This window comes from Nanorana parkeri, unplaced genomic scaffold (genome assembly GCF_000935625.1).
Source record: "Nanorana parkeri isolate BGI_ZX_2015 unplaced genomic scaffold, ASM93562v1 scaffold1462, whole genome shotgun sequence".
Lineage (NCBI taxonomy): Eukaryota > Metazoa > Chordata > Amphibia > Anura > Dicroglossidae > Nanorana > Nanorana parkeri.
The window spans coordinates 134,443-153,158 of NW_017307730.1; the positions used below are offsets into that span (position 1 = coordinate 134,443).

Consider the following 18,716-nt stretch of genomic DNA (forward strand, 5'->3'; position numbering starts at 1 on the left):
CCCATGTGCAGTGGCGTAACACAGGCCTGGGTCGCTATGGCATCTCACACTGCTGGCTGTCACTGGCGGCTGTGAAGAGAAATGTGACGCTGTTCAGATCACTGAAAGTGATCATTGCAGCGGCGCGTTCCTCTCCACAGCCGCTGCTGAGTCGGTGGAGCATGCTGGACCTAGCAGTGGAGGAGAAGTCGGGGCCAAGGGTTGAAATCAGAAGAGGAGGCGGGGCCCAGCCACAGGGGAGGGGGAGGGCCTGGCTCATCACCGACGGTGGAGGAAGAGGAGGCGGACAGGTAAGGAATGTGACCAGCCCATCTGGGGGTGACCCTGCAGAGCCCACCTTAGAGAGTCTATGGTGGGCTCTGCAGGGTCACCCTCAGGTGGGCTGTGTGGGGTCTCAATTGGGCTCTGTAAGGGGTGTAACTAGAGATCAAAGGAGCCCCATACAACATTTTGCTATGGGGCCCTGTGATTTCTAGTTACGCCCCTGCCCATGTGTATCCACTCCTGCTGGGATATGTCTTCTCTATGCTATGCCGGGCTCAGTACCCCACATTTCCACAGACTCAAATTTCTAATTTCACATACACATCATACACACCTGTGTTGGCTTTATCATTGCATCAATGTGCAAAGTACAGACACGTTGTAGGCTCACATGAGATATTTTGGGTTCTAGTCATTTCGGTGATAAATTTAAAAAACTCTCTTTTTTCTAAATGCTGATTTTTGTTCAGTTCTGCTAATAAATTTCTGCCATAAGAAAACAGCTGAAATTAGATAATATGAATCTTATTCGGGACAAAGAGAGCTGTATGACACCGATGTGTATAAAGAGAGGGATGGAGAAGAGTCAGGTCATTATACTGTCACTGAAATGCACACTCTGCAGATGTCTGTGTCAGATTATGTCACCAATCATCATGAAAGTGATTTTATGGCCATGGATTATATGTTACCGTGTAAGAATGCAGTTCTCAGATTCACAGCTGCATCTCATCCCTTTAAAGTCCTCTTGTGGGTGCTCTTATTTTGTGTGGCACCATTCGTTTCATACAGCCAGAGTCCGGCACCGGCCTGTAACCTCAGTCTGAAAGATGTCTATGAGGACTATGAATGTTTCAAGGATGGAGACATTGTTCTTGGAGGAGTTTTCACTGTGAAAATAGTATTAAATTATATACCAGACTCAGTTATGGATAATGATGAGAATAAAGGAAAAGCTTTTGTGTAAGTCCATTAACATGACACTTTATAACAAAACATACTACAAGTGTTTCAGTGCCGGAAATTCTGTTACATTATTTCACACACTTTTCTTAGACATTTGTCTGAGCAATATTTCTGTGAACAGAACTCGAGATATTAATATTTTCTATTAGAAAATTTCCATTCTATCTTGATTATCTAAATTTCAGATTCCCCCCTCCCCCCCATATTATGGCTTCACAAATAGTGATGGGCAGTGATTTCGTAAATGAAAGCTTGCGGAGAATCTATTCGGTCATCCGCACACTTAGAACATAGAACCATGGAAGAGTGACGGCATAACAAGACCAAGTGGTCTACTGAGTCTGACTCTTTTAGTCTGAGCATACAGGTGAAACTCGAATAATTAGAATATGGTGCAAAGTTCATTTATTTCACTAATGCAACTTAAAAGGTGAAACTAATATATGAGAGAGACTCATTACATGCAAAGCAAGATAATTCAAGCCGTGATTTGTCATCATTGTGATGATTATGGCTTACAGCTCATGAAAACCCCAAGAACCCCAAATCCACAACCTCAAAAAAGTAGATTATTACATGCAATCAATAAAACAAGGATTGTACATAGAACAATATCGGACCTCTGAAAAGTACAAGCATGCATATGTACTCAGTACTCGGTTTGGGCCCCTTTTGCAGCACTTACTGCAATTACTTTTGCACGATATTCTAATTATTCGAGTTTCACCTGTAGGTCTATGTCTGTCTCAAGTATGTTTAAATTCGCTTATTGTTGCTTGACCTCCTTCCTACATCTCCTGGAAATCCGTTTCAGTAAAACAACACACCTTTTCTTATGTCTTGAACTTTCCACCAAGATCTTATTCAAATATGATAAATGATGGCCCTGAAACTTTGCATGCCTTATTAAGACTAAAGCAAGAACAAAAAACAGATATTAGAATTAGGGCTGTGCAAATTAACGATTAATTTCTCGATTAATCGTTAATCTTTTTGATCGATTAAAATTTTTTTGATCGATTACATTTTTTTAAAAACTTTCTGCACCAGCACCAGCCAAGGCTTTGGCCTATACACATACAGCACAGCAATGAAGTAATACAATGAACTAGGATCACACTAATCCAGCACGTTATTATTCTGAGTTGCCCCACTCAAGCGGCGGCCATATTGAGTGGGGCAACTCAGATTAATAACGTGCTGGATTAGTGTGATCCTAGTTCATTGTATTACTTCATTGCTGTGCTGTATGTGTATAGGCCAATATAGTTGGATCTGTATGTGCGTTATAATTAATCAAAATTAATCGATTACATTTTTTTTCGATTAATCGAACACAAAAATTTTAATCAGTAACAGCCCTAATTAGAATATGTTATGTTGGTGTATGAAGGACATGATTTTTTGCTTTTGCAAAATGGTACCACTTGTCCTCATCCCCCGTTACCCAAATAGGTTGATAACTGCAGGGAGTGCAGTTAGTAATCTTAAATCCAAGTTCACAAATGATAAGGGATCTTTGGTGACTTGGTTGGCTCACTGTTACATTGGGAAGGGGATGTAGTATGTGTTAGGCAGGTGGAATATTAGTACAAGCACATACAAATGATCATTATTTTTTTTAAAGAAAGAAGCTGTCCATAGTCCCACTGTTAGGAGGGCCGAGCCAGTGACAGCTCACAGGAAGGTTCGTGTGGTCAATCACGTTGTCAGGCCGATTGTACTTGTCATTGATGTCTATCAAAACTTTTTCCATAATCTAATTGTTTTTCTGTTAAGTTTAATCTGTTTTTACAGTCAGGATACTAATGTACACCGCATGTAAACCCAATCACTAAATTCTCATGTAACTCTCTCTCTCTCTCTTTAACATATTCAAAGGACAATTTAAAAAAAAAAAATCTGTCTTTTTAAATCTTCAGCTTTCAGTAAAATAATCCCCGCTGACCGTGCCATAATGGTCCTAGTTTGGGCAAATGCTGTTATAGAGTCCCAGTCTTGTGTCCTGCATTGTCACTGGGTCACATGGGCTCTTGAGACAAAAAGTGGCTGTTTTAACACACTTTATATAGTAATGGTACGCTGTTGCCATAAAAAAAGAAATCCTGAGAAATGCCATGCAGCCTTCAACTGTGAACAAAAAAGTTGCTGCACAAAGGCTGCAGAAGATCAGCAGTGATGAGATGCAACAAAACCCGAAAAATAAGTGAAATTAAGTCTTTTATTCAATTGCAGTCTTCCCAAGGGTTCATTAAAAAGGGGTGACAACACAGGAGAGCCATTGTTGAGATAATTGTCACCACATAATAGGCTCCTGGACAAGGACCTTCATGGCAGGATCACCAGGGGTTATTTTTATGAAAGCTGCAGGATTTTAAAGATTGAAATCTTTTTTGAAATGTTATTAACATTAACCCAATCACTAACATCTCTATGTTAAAGTTGACTGATACGTGATGGTTGATGATAAATGTCCTCTATGACACATGTCCCCTATATACCAAAAGAACTGACAATGATATATTTTTGTAATTTTGTAAATTAAGATTTATTTTTCACAGGATATCTTTGCAAAGTTACGTAAATGTTCTAATGTTCATGTTTGCTATTGATAAAATTAATCAGGATCCAGACATCTTGCCCAATATCACACTGGGCTATCATCTATATGACTCTTGGTCTGATCCCAGTAAGGCTGTACGGAGTGTTCTGCAGATCTTATCTGGACCGGGTAAGACAATTCCTAATTATTCCTGTACAGGACACGGCAAGCTGGCTGGTGTCATTGGAGATCACTATTCATTCACAACGATCCCAATAGCCCAAATCCTCGGACTGTACAGATATACACAGGTCGGTGCAACTTATTTTTTTCTTGAACCTTTCTCCATATTCTGGACATAAATGGATCTCTAAATTAAAATGCCCACATAGATGAAGTATTCAGCTCCGTCTCTTCTTGTTATTTGTGAACCCATTTGTAGAGTTTACATTTTTCTTGTACCAAGCATACAAACCCATTAATGTAATGTTGTGACAACACAAATGAAATCTGACCTATACGCAACCAGCAACGTTTACCACTGACATACAAATATAGGAGTTGTTCTACCTGCCAGAGGATCTATGTTTTCTATTCATCTAGCTCTGATACTTACACAGCCCTGCGAGACAGCATAGCAACATACAGGGCCGGCCTTAGGGGTGTGCGGGCTGTGCGGTCATGAGGGGCGTGGTCACTATGGGGCGCTGTAAAGCTTTCTCGCCCAGGGCGCTTAAAGACCTAAGGCCGGCCCTGGCAACATAGACTGGTCACTTCCCAACCCTCAGCTTATAAATGAACATTGAAGGAGCAGGCTGTCAGCACGTTCTTTGTAAGCATCTTGGGAACACCCAAATGGCTCCCAGTCCTGCCTCTCTCTCCTAATGCTGCTGTACAGAGGATTTTAAGAGGATGAAAGCAAGTCAAAATATGGTATGTAGTTATATTTAAAAATGCATTCATTTTATATTTTTCATTTAATTTGTAACTTCCTTCACTTTTTTCACATCTACCCAAAGTTCGAAAAATACATTTTTAATATTTTGAATTACTTATTTTCCTAACTCCTTCATGACTGTGTCACACACATATATGTGGAGTCAAGCAAAATGGCTCCATCGACGTAATCCAGAGTCAATCAGGATGTAGGACCCTTGCCGACCCGCGGAAATAAAAAGAAGTCCCGCCGCACGACGCCCGTCCGATCCCGACGAAAACTAGCCGCAAAAAATGACATTCAGTCCGAATGTCAACAGATGGGTGGAGCGAGCCATGACATCACGGCTCACTCTGCCCATTTGACATTCTCAGCTGTCAAATGCTACATATTGCATTCATATATATCAAATGCTTCTATAGTTAAAAGTTCAGAGTCAATAGTGTAGAGGTTAGAGTACAGGTTTGCCATTGTCAAGGTTGCAGGTTCTAATCCAGAGCAGGGAGAATAATGGATACATTTTTTTTCTTTGCTTTTGAATTGGCATTCTCCTAACAGGGTCTGGTATGAATTGGGGGGGAACCTCAGGCTTTTTTTTTTTTCATCTTCTGCAGACTGTAAAAAAAAAAAAAAATGTCATTTTTCCCCCCCCAATGTCATTTTGCTGCAATGAAATTCGTCCAATAACGAATTGCGTCCATAAACAAATTTTGGCCGGACTACCATTAACGGATTTCATCCGAAAACCGAAATCCGAATCCGAAAAACGAAACGAAACACATTTTTTGTTGTTGTTTCAAAACGAAACGAAACTAAACAAATTTTTTGCTGGTGCACATGTCTAGTCAGGATCAGTTTGTGGCAGTGTAATTTACATAGGATTAAAAAAACAACAACAACAAAAAAGCAAAAGCAACTAATGTTTATACACTGAGTGGCCAGATTATGATGACCACCCCATCAGTACTTCGTTGGGCCACAAGCTGACTCCACGAGATGACTCCACGAGATGACTCCACGAGATGACTTCGTTGGGCCGCCTCGTGACTCCACGAGATGTTGAAAGGTGATGCGAGGAATCTGACACGGCACTGTGGCCTTTCTGTTGTCCTGTACCAGTCTTGCCCCTCCCCCGTTCTGCCCTAACATTGACTAGTCGCTGACGGCCACGAATTCTGCTGTTTTGCTGATACTCACTCCATGGCTCCGAGCGCCAACAATCATCCCGCGTTCAAAGGCTGTTAAATCGCGTTGTTTCCCCGAATCTTCAGAAAAAAAATCACTTCTACTGTCGTGGTAAACAACCCGCTTCCCTATTTATAATGGTCTGGCCCTCTAGCAACTTCAGCGCCAAATTATATCTAATTTGTCTACAAACGTCAGGTGGTCATAATAATCTGGCCACTCGGTGTATATAATAATCCGGCCACTCAGTGTATATATAGATGTGGTATCTCTGTGAATGTCAAAATTAGAGGAATTTAATTAGGATTTTTTTTGGGTGGTGGGTCATGCCAATGGCAAAATGTACACTATATTGCAAAGTATTGGGACACCCCTCCAGATCATTGGATTCAGGTGTTCCGTGACATTTCCTTGCTACTAAATATCACCTGTTAGGCCCTGTTCACACCTTTACATTTTGTCGGGGGTTCAACGCTCTATGAACGCTCTACAAAACGTACAAACTTGAAAATCCCATTGTTTTCTATGGGTATGGTTCACACCTTTCCGTATTTCAGCCCGTCTGAACGCGCTACAAAACGGCCTACGCCTGAAAAGGTACATGTACTTCTTTGGGGCGTTTTGGTCTCGCGTTTCCATTGGGATACAGCCAAGTAGCCCTCGGAAACACGCGTTTGACGCGCGTTTTTTTAACCTCGAATCACGGTAAAAACGTGCACCGCAAAACGCGCAAAAAAAAGGTGTGAACCCAGCCTTAGTGGTATTATAACAAAGTGGAAGCCACTGGGAACAACATCAACTCAGCCACAAAGTGGTAGGCCATGTAAAATGACAGAGCTGAAGCACATAGTGCGCAGAAGTCGGCAACTGTCTGCAGAGTCAATAGCTACAGACCTCCAAACTTTGTGTGGCTTTCAGATTGGCACAACAACAGTGCGTAGAGAGCTCCATGGAATGGGTTTCCATGGCCGAGCAGCTGCATCCAAGCCTTACATCACCAAGTGCAATGCAAAGCGTGGGATGCCGTGGTGTAAAGTGCGCCGCCACTGGACTCTAGAGAAGAGGAGACGTGTTCTCTGGAGTGACCAATCACGCTTCTCTGTCTGGCAATGCGATGGACGTGTCTGGGTTTGGCAGTTCCAAGGAGAACGGTACTTGCCTGACTGCATTGTGCCAGGTGTAAAGTTTGGTGGAGGGGGGGAGTTGTTTTTCAGGGTTTGGGCTTGGCCCCTTAGTTCCAGTGAAGGGAACTCTTAAGGCATTAGCGTACCAAGACATTTTGGACAATTTCATGCTCTCAACTTTGTGGGAACAGTTTGGGGATGGCCCCTTCCTATTCCAACATGACTGCGCATGGATGAGCGAATTTGGGGTGGAGGATCTTGACTGGCCTCCACAGAGTACTGACCTCAACCCGATAGAACACTTTTGGGATGAATTAGAGCGGAGACTGTAAGCAGGGCCTTCTCGTCCAACATCACAAATGGTCAGACATTCCCATAGACACACTCCTAAACCTTGTGGATGCCTTCCCAGAAGAGTTGAAGCTGTTATAGCTGAAAAAGGTGGGCCAACTCAATATTGAACCCTATGGACTAAGATTTGAATGGCAAAAAAGTTCATGTGCGTGTAATGGCCGGCGTCCAAATACTTTTTGGCAATATAGTGTATCTCAAAATGTAAAAATAAATGTTTAGGACAGTTTTCCTTTGACAATAAAAAATTACGAGTTAACCATTACCATTTTCCTCCAAATGAAGGACAGAGGTCCTAGAAAAAAGTTTGACATTATTTCAAAACAGTCAATCAGGGCAAGTGATCAGAGCAACTGATGAAATAATTTTTTGGTTTAATGAGTCAATGAAACCTGAAGTGCAGATCGAGTTTAAAATCATATGCTTCATTCTGTGTGCTTGGCTGATTTCTTATATTGGGATGCTAGTATTGGTATTGACACTGAATCCTGGGTTTGGCACCCACCTTGGCACATAGTGCGGGGAATTGGGTTAGCCATAGGGTGCTATACAGCTCCAGGGCAATGGCGTATCCACATTGGTGTGACCCCGCCATTACAAATTATTTTGGGAAGTACTCATCCAAAGTGAGCAGTGGTGGCGATTCCTAGCCTCTGGTATCTCCGCTCCCTTCTCTCAGGTCCTGGTCAGTCACTTGGTCTGCCTCCCCTGTTGTTATGTCAACTGTGAGTACCCTTGGATCTCCTTACAATGGAGCACACCAAATGTAAAGATACATGGGGCAAAAGGGTGGCCAACACAGCAGCTCCTAGTGGACATGGGGTGGGTTACCTGAGGTTTCCCCTGGTTAACATGCCTGTTAGTCCACCACTACCCTCTAATGCGTCAACTAACCGGTTGAGGCTCATTCCAGAGGTGAACTAGATTTGTTGTCCGCACACTATTTTGCTTCGGAATATTGTCTTTATTTGTATTCCTTTAGCTTTTGCAGTAGATGTGCTGATGACACTGTGGATCGGTTTTCCCTGATCTTTTGCCTTTCCTCCACTGAAGATCCTTCCTCAGCTGGTTTGCAGGATTGATATAGAAGGAATTATGGTGGTTCTGGTGGCACGTAGTGGGCCGAGAAGAGTGTGATAAACAGATGTCCTTCATTTGTCATCAGGCTGGAGGCTTCTGGATCGCCCAACCTTCTGTCTAAAGGACCTGTATTCTATCCTGTTTCTCAGGCACTTGCTTTGACAGTAAGGACATATCCTTACATTATTAAAGGCCTGTAAGCCCATGTCTTGTAAAGAGTGTTAGCGGACATGGAAAGCTTATTTTGCTAGGTATGAATTTTATTTTGTGGGAAAGAATTTAGCATTTCTCTAGTTGGGAGTGGATCAGCAGTTAGGCTTTTGTTTGAGCAAGGGTCAGATTTCAGCTCTGGCGATTCTGTATCAAAGACCCTTGTCTTCTCATTCTTGGGTTAAGGCTTTTATACAAGAATAGCTAATTTAGCTTCTCCTAGATGCCCTCATGGGACTTTAATCTAGTCATCTTGTCTCTTCAGCATGCTTCCTTTGAACCTATAGAAGAAATTACTTTATGGGGTCTAACATGTAAAGTCTTGTTTGCTATTACATCCACTGGGAGAGTTTCAGAGCTAGCAGCTCTGCCTTGTAAGGAGCTTTTTCTTGTTCTTCTTAAGAAACAATACTGCTTCTTTTGATCTCAATCAGGACATTGATCTTCCTTCCTTTTGTCCAAATCCAGTAAATAAAATATCTTACACTATTTGGATGTGCTTTGTGAGATACATGTTGATCTTGCCGATATGGCATTTTTCAGACAGTTGGATTTCTTGTCTGTCAGAAGGGCCTATCAAGGGGGTCCCAGCCTCTTGATCCACCATATCTTATTGGATCAGACAGGTCATTCTTCAGGCTACCTCAGGTAAGGATGCATCACTGCACTCTTAAGGCTCATTCCACAAGGTCTGTTAGAGCTTTTTGGGCCATCTGTCAACTGGCATCTGCTATGCAGATTTGTGAGGTTGGCACCTGGTCTTCTTTTCATAAATTCACAAAATTCTACAAGGTGGATGTTTAAGCATCTGAGGGTGCAGATATTTGCCTGGAAGGCCCTACAGGCTGCTATGTGAGTTAGTCCTGTTCCTGTGCAGGCTGGTAGTTGTAGTCTCTTACCCACCCATCTAATTATAGCTCTTGGATGCCCCAGTCATCTTTGATTCGGCCTTTGTACTGTACTGTACAATCAAGTATATAGGATTTTTGACTGGCCAGTAAAACCCTTTTCTTGTAGAACAATACAGTACACAGGACCCTGGCCTCATTATCCCCCATGGCTTGCAAAACAGCTAAGGAGTACCTGTTGTGGGAAGGGTTATGTGGTATTCTGCAGCTCTGGCCAGTGTCCAAACACCTGCCAATACCACCATAGTACTCAGTCATCTTTGATTCGGCCTATGTCTTGTAGTGTAATCCAGGAAAATAATTTTACAAGTAAGTTAAAAAAACGTATTTTTGGGGGGATAAAGGTTTTACATAAGTGAATAAATGCTGATAATGGTAAACAAGCCTATCAGTGTTTAAAAGAAATAAAGACAAACCTTTTTTGGCTTTATTTCTCCTTTGAGTCACAGGAGAAGGTTTACTAATCTACTCCTGTGACCCAAAGTCAGCATATAGGGAGGTACTGCCTGCTATATGCTGACAGAGCAGAGCTGCTCAGGTCATGGTATAGAGACGGCATGTGACAACTGCAGTGTCCCATGCCGACCCTTAGTATTGGGAAGAGTATATTTTACATTCCCAATCTCTTTTAAATGGATTGTCTCAACCCTGTAACTGCACTTTTGCTTCAGAGGTTGATTTGTTAAAGAATGTTAAAAAATAAAGGAAAAATGCCTAAAAAAGAAAAGTAATGCAGCTACCACCTTTATGGAATAGTAAGCTGCAATCTTTTAGATGTTTTGCTTTCAGGTTTAAATCAACTTTTAATTATATTTTTTATGTCTTCCTGGAGTTCAGCTTTAAGTTTTCTCGTTTGCCTTTTCAGATCAGCTACGGATCCTCAGATTACTCATTAAGTGACAGACACATCTATCCACATGTTTTCCGTATGCTACAAAGTCATCGTGTCCATTATTTAGCCATATCCAAATTAGTAAAACACTTTGGCTGGACTTGGGTTGGAATATTTCTATCAGACGATGAGACCGGAGAGAATGACATCAAAATACTAAAGGGTCACCTGAGAGATCAAGGGATTTGTGTGGCCTTTGCTGTAAGGATAGGTTTTACAAAATATTTTCCAAAGAAAGACTATACAATTGTGAAATATAAGAACCCTCATGTTGTTATATTTTGTGGTATCATTTCAGGAGATATCTTTCTTTATCTGAAGCCGTACAGTGATCTACTAAATGGCACTGTCTTAATTTTTCCCCCATCCTGGGCCTTTAAAGAATTATTTATAATTGGGTCAATTAATGAAAACGCTGCATATTTAGCTGTAGACCTTTTCCCGTTTGTGATTCCGGGGTTTGAAAAGATGTTTGATCACAAAGAGATGTCCAAATATTCAGAAATTCGGTTTCTTGAAGAATTGGTGGTTCATCTGTACTGCGCGTCATCGGCTCAAGAAAATAAATTTGTTTATTTAAAGAACATCACGTCTCCTTCTCGTATGTTAGACATACACAGTTTACAGGCTATATTGGAGGGAGCGAAGAAATACTTGCCAATAGCACTCTCATCCCGGGTGTATTATGCAGTTGAAGCCATGGCTACAGCTATACACAACATGGATTTATATCTTCAAGGAAAAAACCTCACGTACGGCACAAAAAGATTTACTCTGGTAAATGGAAACTTTATCATTATATCAGATCTAGAATTGTATCAGTACTGCAATATGCTGTGGAAAAAACAAATACAACTGACCTCTAGCCTTCCTTTCAGTCTGGCAGGGTTGTACAGGTTCCTCTGCTGGACTGATATTGCCGATTCTGATTACACTGCACAAGGTGAGCTTTATTCAGTGTGCAATAGAAGCTGCAGCAAGTCAGATAGAGCCCGCCTACTTTCCTGGTTAGATGATGTCCAGCATTAACTTGTCAAAATGTCCTGTTTTTTCAGCCCTCACCCTGCAGCGCCGTAAGGCGCCCGCCTTACTTGCCTTGTGCTAGCGCCGGGCCTGAGCATTATCTTTCCTCCCCAGCTAGACTTTTCCTGCCCTCCACCCTCTTTCATTGGGTTATAGGTTATCATTTTTTTCAATCATGGATGCTCAGTAACATCAGGGATGATCTTGATGCCCACAGAGATTCACAGAGTTTGATCTGAACTTCAGCTGTTTGAGGTATGCCAAATGGGCAAACTTAATGGCCAGATAGTACTGCCATGTAGGCCACAAGTGACACTGGCTGCTAGGATAAAGGGGGCAGCCAGTGTCCTAACAACCAATGACCTCAATGCCTGCCAGCTTGTTTCAAATTTTAAACAAGCTGGCGGGCAACCTGGGTTGACTAAAATATGTGGTCAAGGACACCAGGCGGCATCATTGGTCGGCAACAGAGAGAATCATTATGCATGGGTAATCATGTTGGTGAGGGACAGTTGTGGGGGCATTATTCATCTTACTTGAAGATGGATCTTTATCACTGGATGGCCTGGCTGAAAATGGATTTACACTGCTAGACTTTCTAACATACCCCCATGGCATTACCCAGCTACCCATGCCCTTTTTCCCTCAAAACATGAAAATGGGGCAGAAAAAAAAAAAAAGTTTGGCTCATTTAATGTTCGGAGTTGGCAATTCTTTTTCATTTGTTCAGCAAACATACAGCAAACCTAACCTTCCTCTGCTAACTATTCACTAAGCTACATATGTGGGCAAATGCAGCCTGGCTTAGAAGTCATCAATGCTTTCTGCTGATACTAACTGCAGAATTCCACATTTTACACAATTACTGCTCTGACAGTAAAGACCCTGTGGACAGTGCGAGATTAAATTGCTTCTCATTCCTTGTCTCGTTGTTGAAATGATTATCATTACCCTCTGGATCTCTTCTTGTAACCAGTTTTCTACCCATGTGCATACAAGGTCTTTGATGCTAATGGACCTTAATTTGTAAATTATACACTTGTGGGGTACTGTAGTAAATGCTTTAGCAATGTTCAAATAAATGACATCAACTGGTCTTCCTCTGTCTTCCTCTTTTTCCTCATAATGAGACACTAAGAGCGCAAATCCGGAATTATAAATGGTTTGGTTTTGTATATTTGTGAAAAAGTGGTTTCTAAAAAGTGATACACTTACTTGTGGTGTCAGAGATCCGGGCACGGTGGCGATTCTAGCACTGCACTTTCAAGCTCCGAGCTTGAAAAAGAGGATCTCCTCGAAACGCGTTGCTCACTGTCACGGCCCTGTGCACTCCCCTTCCCAATCGACTGTCACTTCCACTCCATCACCTCTAGAACATATACTACACGAAGACCAGAGGCAGTTTACACATCAGCCTTTTGGCACACATAGAATTCAACCTGCTTTCTACCTCAGTCCTTGACCCCTGAGCTCATCACTATAACTGATGACACCATTCCCAGCCGCCATAAACAACCCCTAAAGCAAGCCCTATTTCATCCCTACTCTGCCACTTGGAGACCACTGGATATTGAACAAAAAATTTTAACCATCACTCCCTGCAGCGCTAGAATCGCCACCGTGCCCGGATCACTGACACCACAAGTAAGTGTATCACTTTTTAAAAAACACTTTTTCACAAATATACAAAACCAAACCATTTATAATTCCGGATTTGCGCTCTTAGTGTCTCATTATTACGTTCACAGGGTTCTCCTCCTGTTTTTTGAGCAGCAATCCACACCATTTGCATCCACGCACGCCCTGCATCCCTGAAAGAGCGCTGTGTATTTTTCTTTTTGTTCTCTTTTTCCTCATAAATATAAATAGGCTGGTTTGACAAGGAAGGTCCTTCGTGAATCCATGCTGGTTGTTACTAATACTGGTATAACAGGCAGATTTAACTGGTTAAGCGGAGATCCACAGTCCATTCACAGATGTGTTGCCACAGAGAATCATTCTGTTGCAGCCACAGCTTACATTCAAACAGCATATCTCCTTATACAAGTTTTGTAACACATGCACCACATCACAAAACTATAACAATATTGTTCTATCGCTCTCCAAGCAGACTGTGTGTAAACACTATATACTATATATGTAACATATATACTGTATACAGTATCATCTATTTTATTGTCATTTAAAAGGGTAAACATTTTAAGTAGAAACATTTTGAGCCAGCATCTTGGAAAGCAGTCACTTATTTTTATATTTATTATTTTTTTTCTTTTATTAATCAATTTTACCCAATCTCTACCGTATCATAGAAAAAGAAGACAAGAGGGTTTGGACTTTTAAGGTACCCCAAGGATCACACAAAACATATTTTGTTTTTATATAAAGTATAACACATTTTATTTCTAAACATATTTAAAAATGCATGGTTTTAAAAGAAAGACAACAAAAACTGCCTAAAAGAGACCATAGGATGTAGCTGCATCCTCCCACACTTGTATCTATATTACAGTACTTGTTGCAATTTGCTGGATATCATCTTCTTTGTTTTATTGTAGTCCCGTGGGAGGAAAACAGATTGCAACGTGTTTCACGGAGATCCGCTTCTTCAGGAATAGGCTACTGTCTTTAATAGCCTATAGAGATGGCTGGATCCACCACTGACCATCACTCAACCATGGGTGCGGACGGGGAGGGACCAAAAAGAAAGGGGGTAGAGAGCAAGATAACACCCAAGTCAAAGCAGGAAACTGCAGAGTGAAAGGCGTTCAGAAGAGGCCATATTTTTTATTAGATGAAGACATCTCAGAAATTCTTCTTATTATTCAATAGATCATACCTGACATTATCCATTTCCATCAACGGTATACGTTCTATAACCAATAACTTGGGCTCTAAACACAGCCTCACCAGATATAGCCAATACTCTTTCCTTTACCTTCTCCTGAGCTCCAACCACCTTTTTTAAGGTATCCAACCATTTCTTAGACCCCTATGTGAAGACCTCCCCCACGCCCACGATCAAACAGCAGCACAGCGGGCACCGCCATTAACACCACTTCAAAAACATAACGAGCATACTTTTTCCTAGATAAAGAGATGAAATACACCATATTTCATTAAAGGAGAACTATGGGGTTAAGGCTTTTCCCCATAGTTCTCCTTAGGGTAACGGGAGGGCACAAACTAGCGTCCTCCCGTCACCCTAGGCTCAGTATACCACGAGCTGTAGCTCACTATATACTGAGATGCCGCAGCTGAAGCGGATCCCGACAATTGTGCCGGGATCCGCCCAGCTGCGTGACTGACAGCTGGCTCTGCCTATCTAGAGGCAGAGCCAGCTGTACCCGCCCCCTCCCCCGTCCGTTCCGCCAGTCAGCGCTGGAGGATCGGGGAGGGGGGAATCCAGCCCCTCCCCTGTCACGGCAGAGAGCCGTGACAGGATCGAGAGGTGAGCGAACGCCGGTATGTGTTCGCTCACCTCCCGATCTACTGAGCCGACTTGTGACAGTCTCATTGTCACAGGTCGGCTAGAACTATGAGGTGAGTGAAAATCACTCCCCTCATAGTTCTCCTTTAACAAATCATTTTTGCATGTTATATAACAAATAGTATATTGTAAAACAGTAATCTATAATTGCTACAAAGAAATCAAACACTTTACTTTTGCCATAGGAATGGTTTATAACTTATAACCTCATTTAGGCCTGGAGACTTAGTCGCCCGCAGTGTGTGTATCCGTCTGGTTTCCCTCCTGAGTACCCCTGCATCAATGTCCCCTCCCCTGTTATTTTCATGTACTCTTTCCAACACTTTGAATTTCATACATGAGGAATCAAAATGATGTACCAGACCTACATGGCGGCTGATTGGAGTAGATGGTATCCTTTTTGATATTAGGTATACATGATCGTATATTCTACGTCGTAGTTGTCGTTTTGTTTTTCCTACATAGAAGGAACCACAGCTACAGGTCATAAGATATACTACAGTTGTGGTAGAACAATTCGCAACATGTTTGGCAGTAAATTTCCTTTCATTAGGTAGAATAAACGTATTCCTTCCTGTATCCGTGGACAGTCGGCACATTCACCACATTTGTATGTGCCGATGATCTCTCCCTTACAGGGGTCCCCCCGTTTTTGTCCCATGTAATGAATGCAGGTTACATTATCCCTACTGTATCTCTACCGTAGTTAAAGTGACATTAAACCCTCAGATTTTTTAACATAAAACAATACTGTAATGTGCGCCTTACTGTAATCCATGGTTGTTTCCCTTCTCTTTGCTGCTCTTCCTTTTAAATATGTATCTGTTCTCATGCTGTGCAGAACTTCTGTTTTGCAGCAGACTGCCTTGTCTCAGGAATGGATACACGGTGTCTGTGTATCCGTTTGTATAGGCTTGTAACCTGAGCCAGCACTACAGGAAGAGGCCCTGAGCTGAAAAGGGAAGTTCTCCCCAAGCATGAGAAGACATGAGGATTTAAAAGGAAGAGCCGCAAAGAGAAGGGAAACAACCATGCATTACAGTAAGGCACACATTACAGTATTGGTTTATGTTAAAAAATCTGAGGGTTTAATGTCACTTTAACATACACGTTACCAATATTACCCACCACAACACTTATCTACAAACAGTCAAAAAGGAAATTTACTTGGTTTCCTATTGGTCATCATTATATACTCTTAACAATCAGACATAGTTGCGCTGTATCTATATAATTAAATTTTCTACAATTAAATATAGAGCAAGGAATTACTTTCCTTACCTAAAACTATGCCCTCCCCTTTTCAGACTGATTCATCCCTGAGCTGATTCAATCACATTGTTTAAAAACTAGGGCTGGTAATGATTAAAATTTTTGTGTTCGATTAATCGAAATTTTTAAAAATCGATTAATTGATTAATTTCGATTAATTATAATGCACATACAGATCCAACTACATTGGCCTATACACATACAGCACAGCAATGAAGTAATAAAATGAACTAGGATCACAGTAATCCAGCACGTTATTAATCTCACGTGCCCCACTCAATATGGCCGCCGCTTGAGTGGTGCAACTCAGAATAATAACGTGCTGGATTAGTGTGATCCTAGTTCATTTTATTACTTCATTGCTGTGCTGTATGTGTATAGGCCAATGCCTTGGCTGGCGCTCGTGTAGAGAGTTTAAAAAAAAAATTAATCGATCAAAAAAATTTTAATCGATCAAAAAGACTAACGATTAATCGAGAAATTAATCGTTAATTTGCACAGCCCTATTAAAAACCAGTTGCCTAGCATCTCAACGTTGCACCAGAGCACCTCTGGCTGCTCCGGCAGACCACCAGAAACCAAAACAATACCCTAGTTCCCCAGAATTGTCATTTCGAGCCTGATGAGGGGGACCCTGTGTGGCCCCCGAAACGTTGCTATTTGTTGTCACATGAAGCGTCAATAAACAGATGTGTTCTTCACTGCAATATGGTGTGCTGGTGACAGCTTTAACAAGGAGAGAGGAGGGGACCCGGCGGCATACCTCCTCACGCCGGGTGAACGTCCCCTCCTCTCTCTGCCGGCGTCCATCACCAAGATGGTCGTCGTAAGGCGTCAATAAGAAGACCGCTCATGCACAATGATTTTGTCTTCCGGATTGTGAAACTACACAGCGCCATGCATGTCATTACTTGGAGCACCACAACCCGTATATTTCTATGATCAATACTATCGCCATATGGAGTGCAGGTGACACACTATAACACTTCATGTTCTGTTCTGGCATTTCACACTAGCACTCGAGCAAGAGACTCCCCACCAAGGGATGTAAAGGCGTGTTCCATCACAGGACACCCATACACCATATGGTACCATCAAGCTGAGCACAAGTATCCATAGCCATGTGAATGGATCCACAAGGTGACACGGTATCAGACACTATCACGCCTGCCTGCCCGTAGGTCACCATGTCATCCTGAGAAAGGGATCCTGTGTGGCCCCAAAATGTTTTTTTTTACAAAATGTTTAATTAAAAGGAACAAGAAATTGACCTCTTTTGTTCTGTGAGTGTTGGTAATTTTATCTTCCGAATTGTGAAACTACACGGTGCCATCTGTGTCATCACTTTGAGCACCACAACCCATATTTTCATGGTTGATACTATCGCCGTATGGAATGCAGATTACACCACAACACTTGACGTTCTGTATCTGGACCTGAGATTAAGTAGGCAGGTCAGACTAACACTTGCTTTTCAATAAATTATTTTTTTATTCACTTACAATGTACTTTTGAACTTGGAAATTTGGTTATTTTGACACCTTGCACAACCCTCTTTGCTTCTGGGAATACCTAATTGCAGTCTATGGTGGCCCAGCCCCCCCTCCCCCCCCCCATAGTTTTTTGTTTTGCAGCATTGGGAGGAGTGAAGGCAAATACTGTTGAATGCCACTTGAGTGACAGCTATGAGTCTGCTGGGGCTGCTGACACCACATTCATAATGGAAATGCCTAGCAGCAGTGTCTGGGCCTTTGGTTGTTCACCCAAGGAAGACTTTAAATGGTAAAAAAAATACTGCATTGAATACGTTTAAATGGACATATATTATTATGGGATTTTATTTGAATTATCTTATGGGAAAATGAATGGATTGGTAAGAGAGTCTCACAGCCTAAAGTGACTAACAGTGCAAACACTGGATGCGCATCCCACCAGAGAATGTAAACAATGCAAGAAGCATGCCTAGCAGCGGAAACATTATGGGGCAAACATATGCCAAAGTTTGCCTGGGATATGTTTGGAAGCCATGTCATATCCAAACATAGAAAGGAAAGGAGGGCCATGCCTTCCTTTTCCTTGCTTGCAATAGTATAGCCAACCATTTAAATCGTATGTAAATCAGTAAGTCCTAATAACAACAAATAACTATTTTCTAGTTACATAGATATGTGAAAACTATGAAGAATCCATTTCATATATTGGATCAAAACGCTTTTTTTAATAAACAAGGGGAATTTGTTTACCGGTATGAAATAGTAAATTGGATATTTATTCCTGATATTGCTTATGACACTGTTGTTGTCGGTAACTATACCCCATGGGCTGCCGAGGACAAGCAACTTCTCATTGACTCGCAGGCCATAACTTGGAACCACAATAAGAATAAGGTAAGTGTGAAGCAAGAGCGGATGATAGGTCTAGCTGCCTGTTGAATAGTTAACGTGAATCTAAACCTAAACCCAAAATATAATATAA

The 18,716-nt window shown here is 41.8% G+C and overlaps 1 protein-coding gene across 1 annotated transcript in view; it reads left to right on the top strand.

Annotated features, from left to right (window-relative positions):
• The first annotated feature begins 874 nt into the window (after positions 1–874).
• LOC108798386 (vomeronasal type-2 receptor 26-like) overlaps positions 875–18,716 on the top strand; it is a 27,038-nt gene continuing 9,196 nt past the window's right edge. Inside the window, exons 1-4 of the mRNA XM_018570136.1 lie at positions 875–1,227; positions 3,792–4,083; positions 10,433–11,402; positions 18,471–18,628. Of these exons, the coding sequence (XP_018425638.1) occupies positions 875–1,227; positions 3,792–4,083; positions 10,433–11,402; positions 18,471–18,628 (1,773 nt within the window). The remainder of the gene's footprint in view (positions 1,228–3,791; positions 4,084–10,432; positions 11,403–18,470; positions 18,629–18,716) is intronic.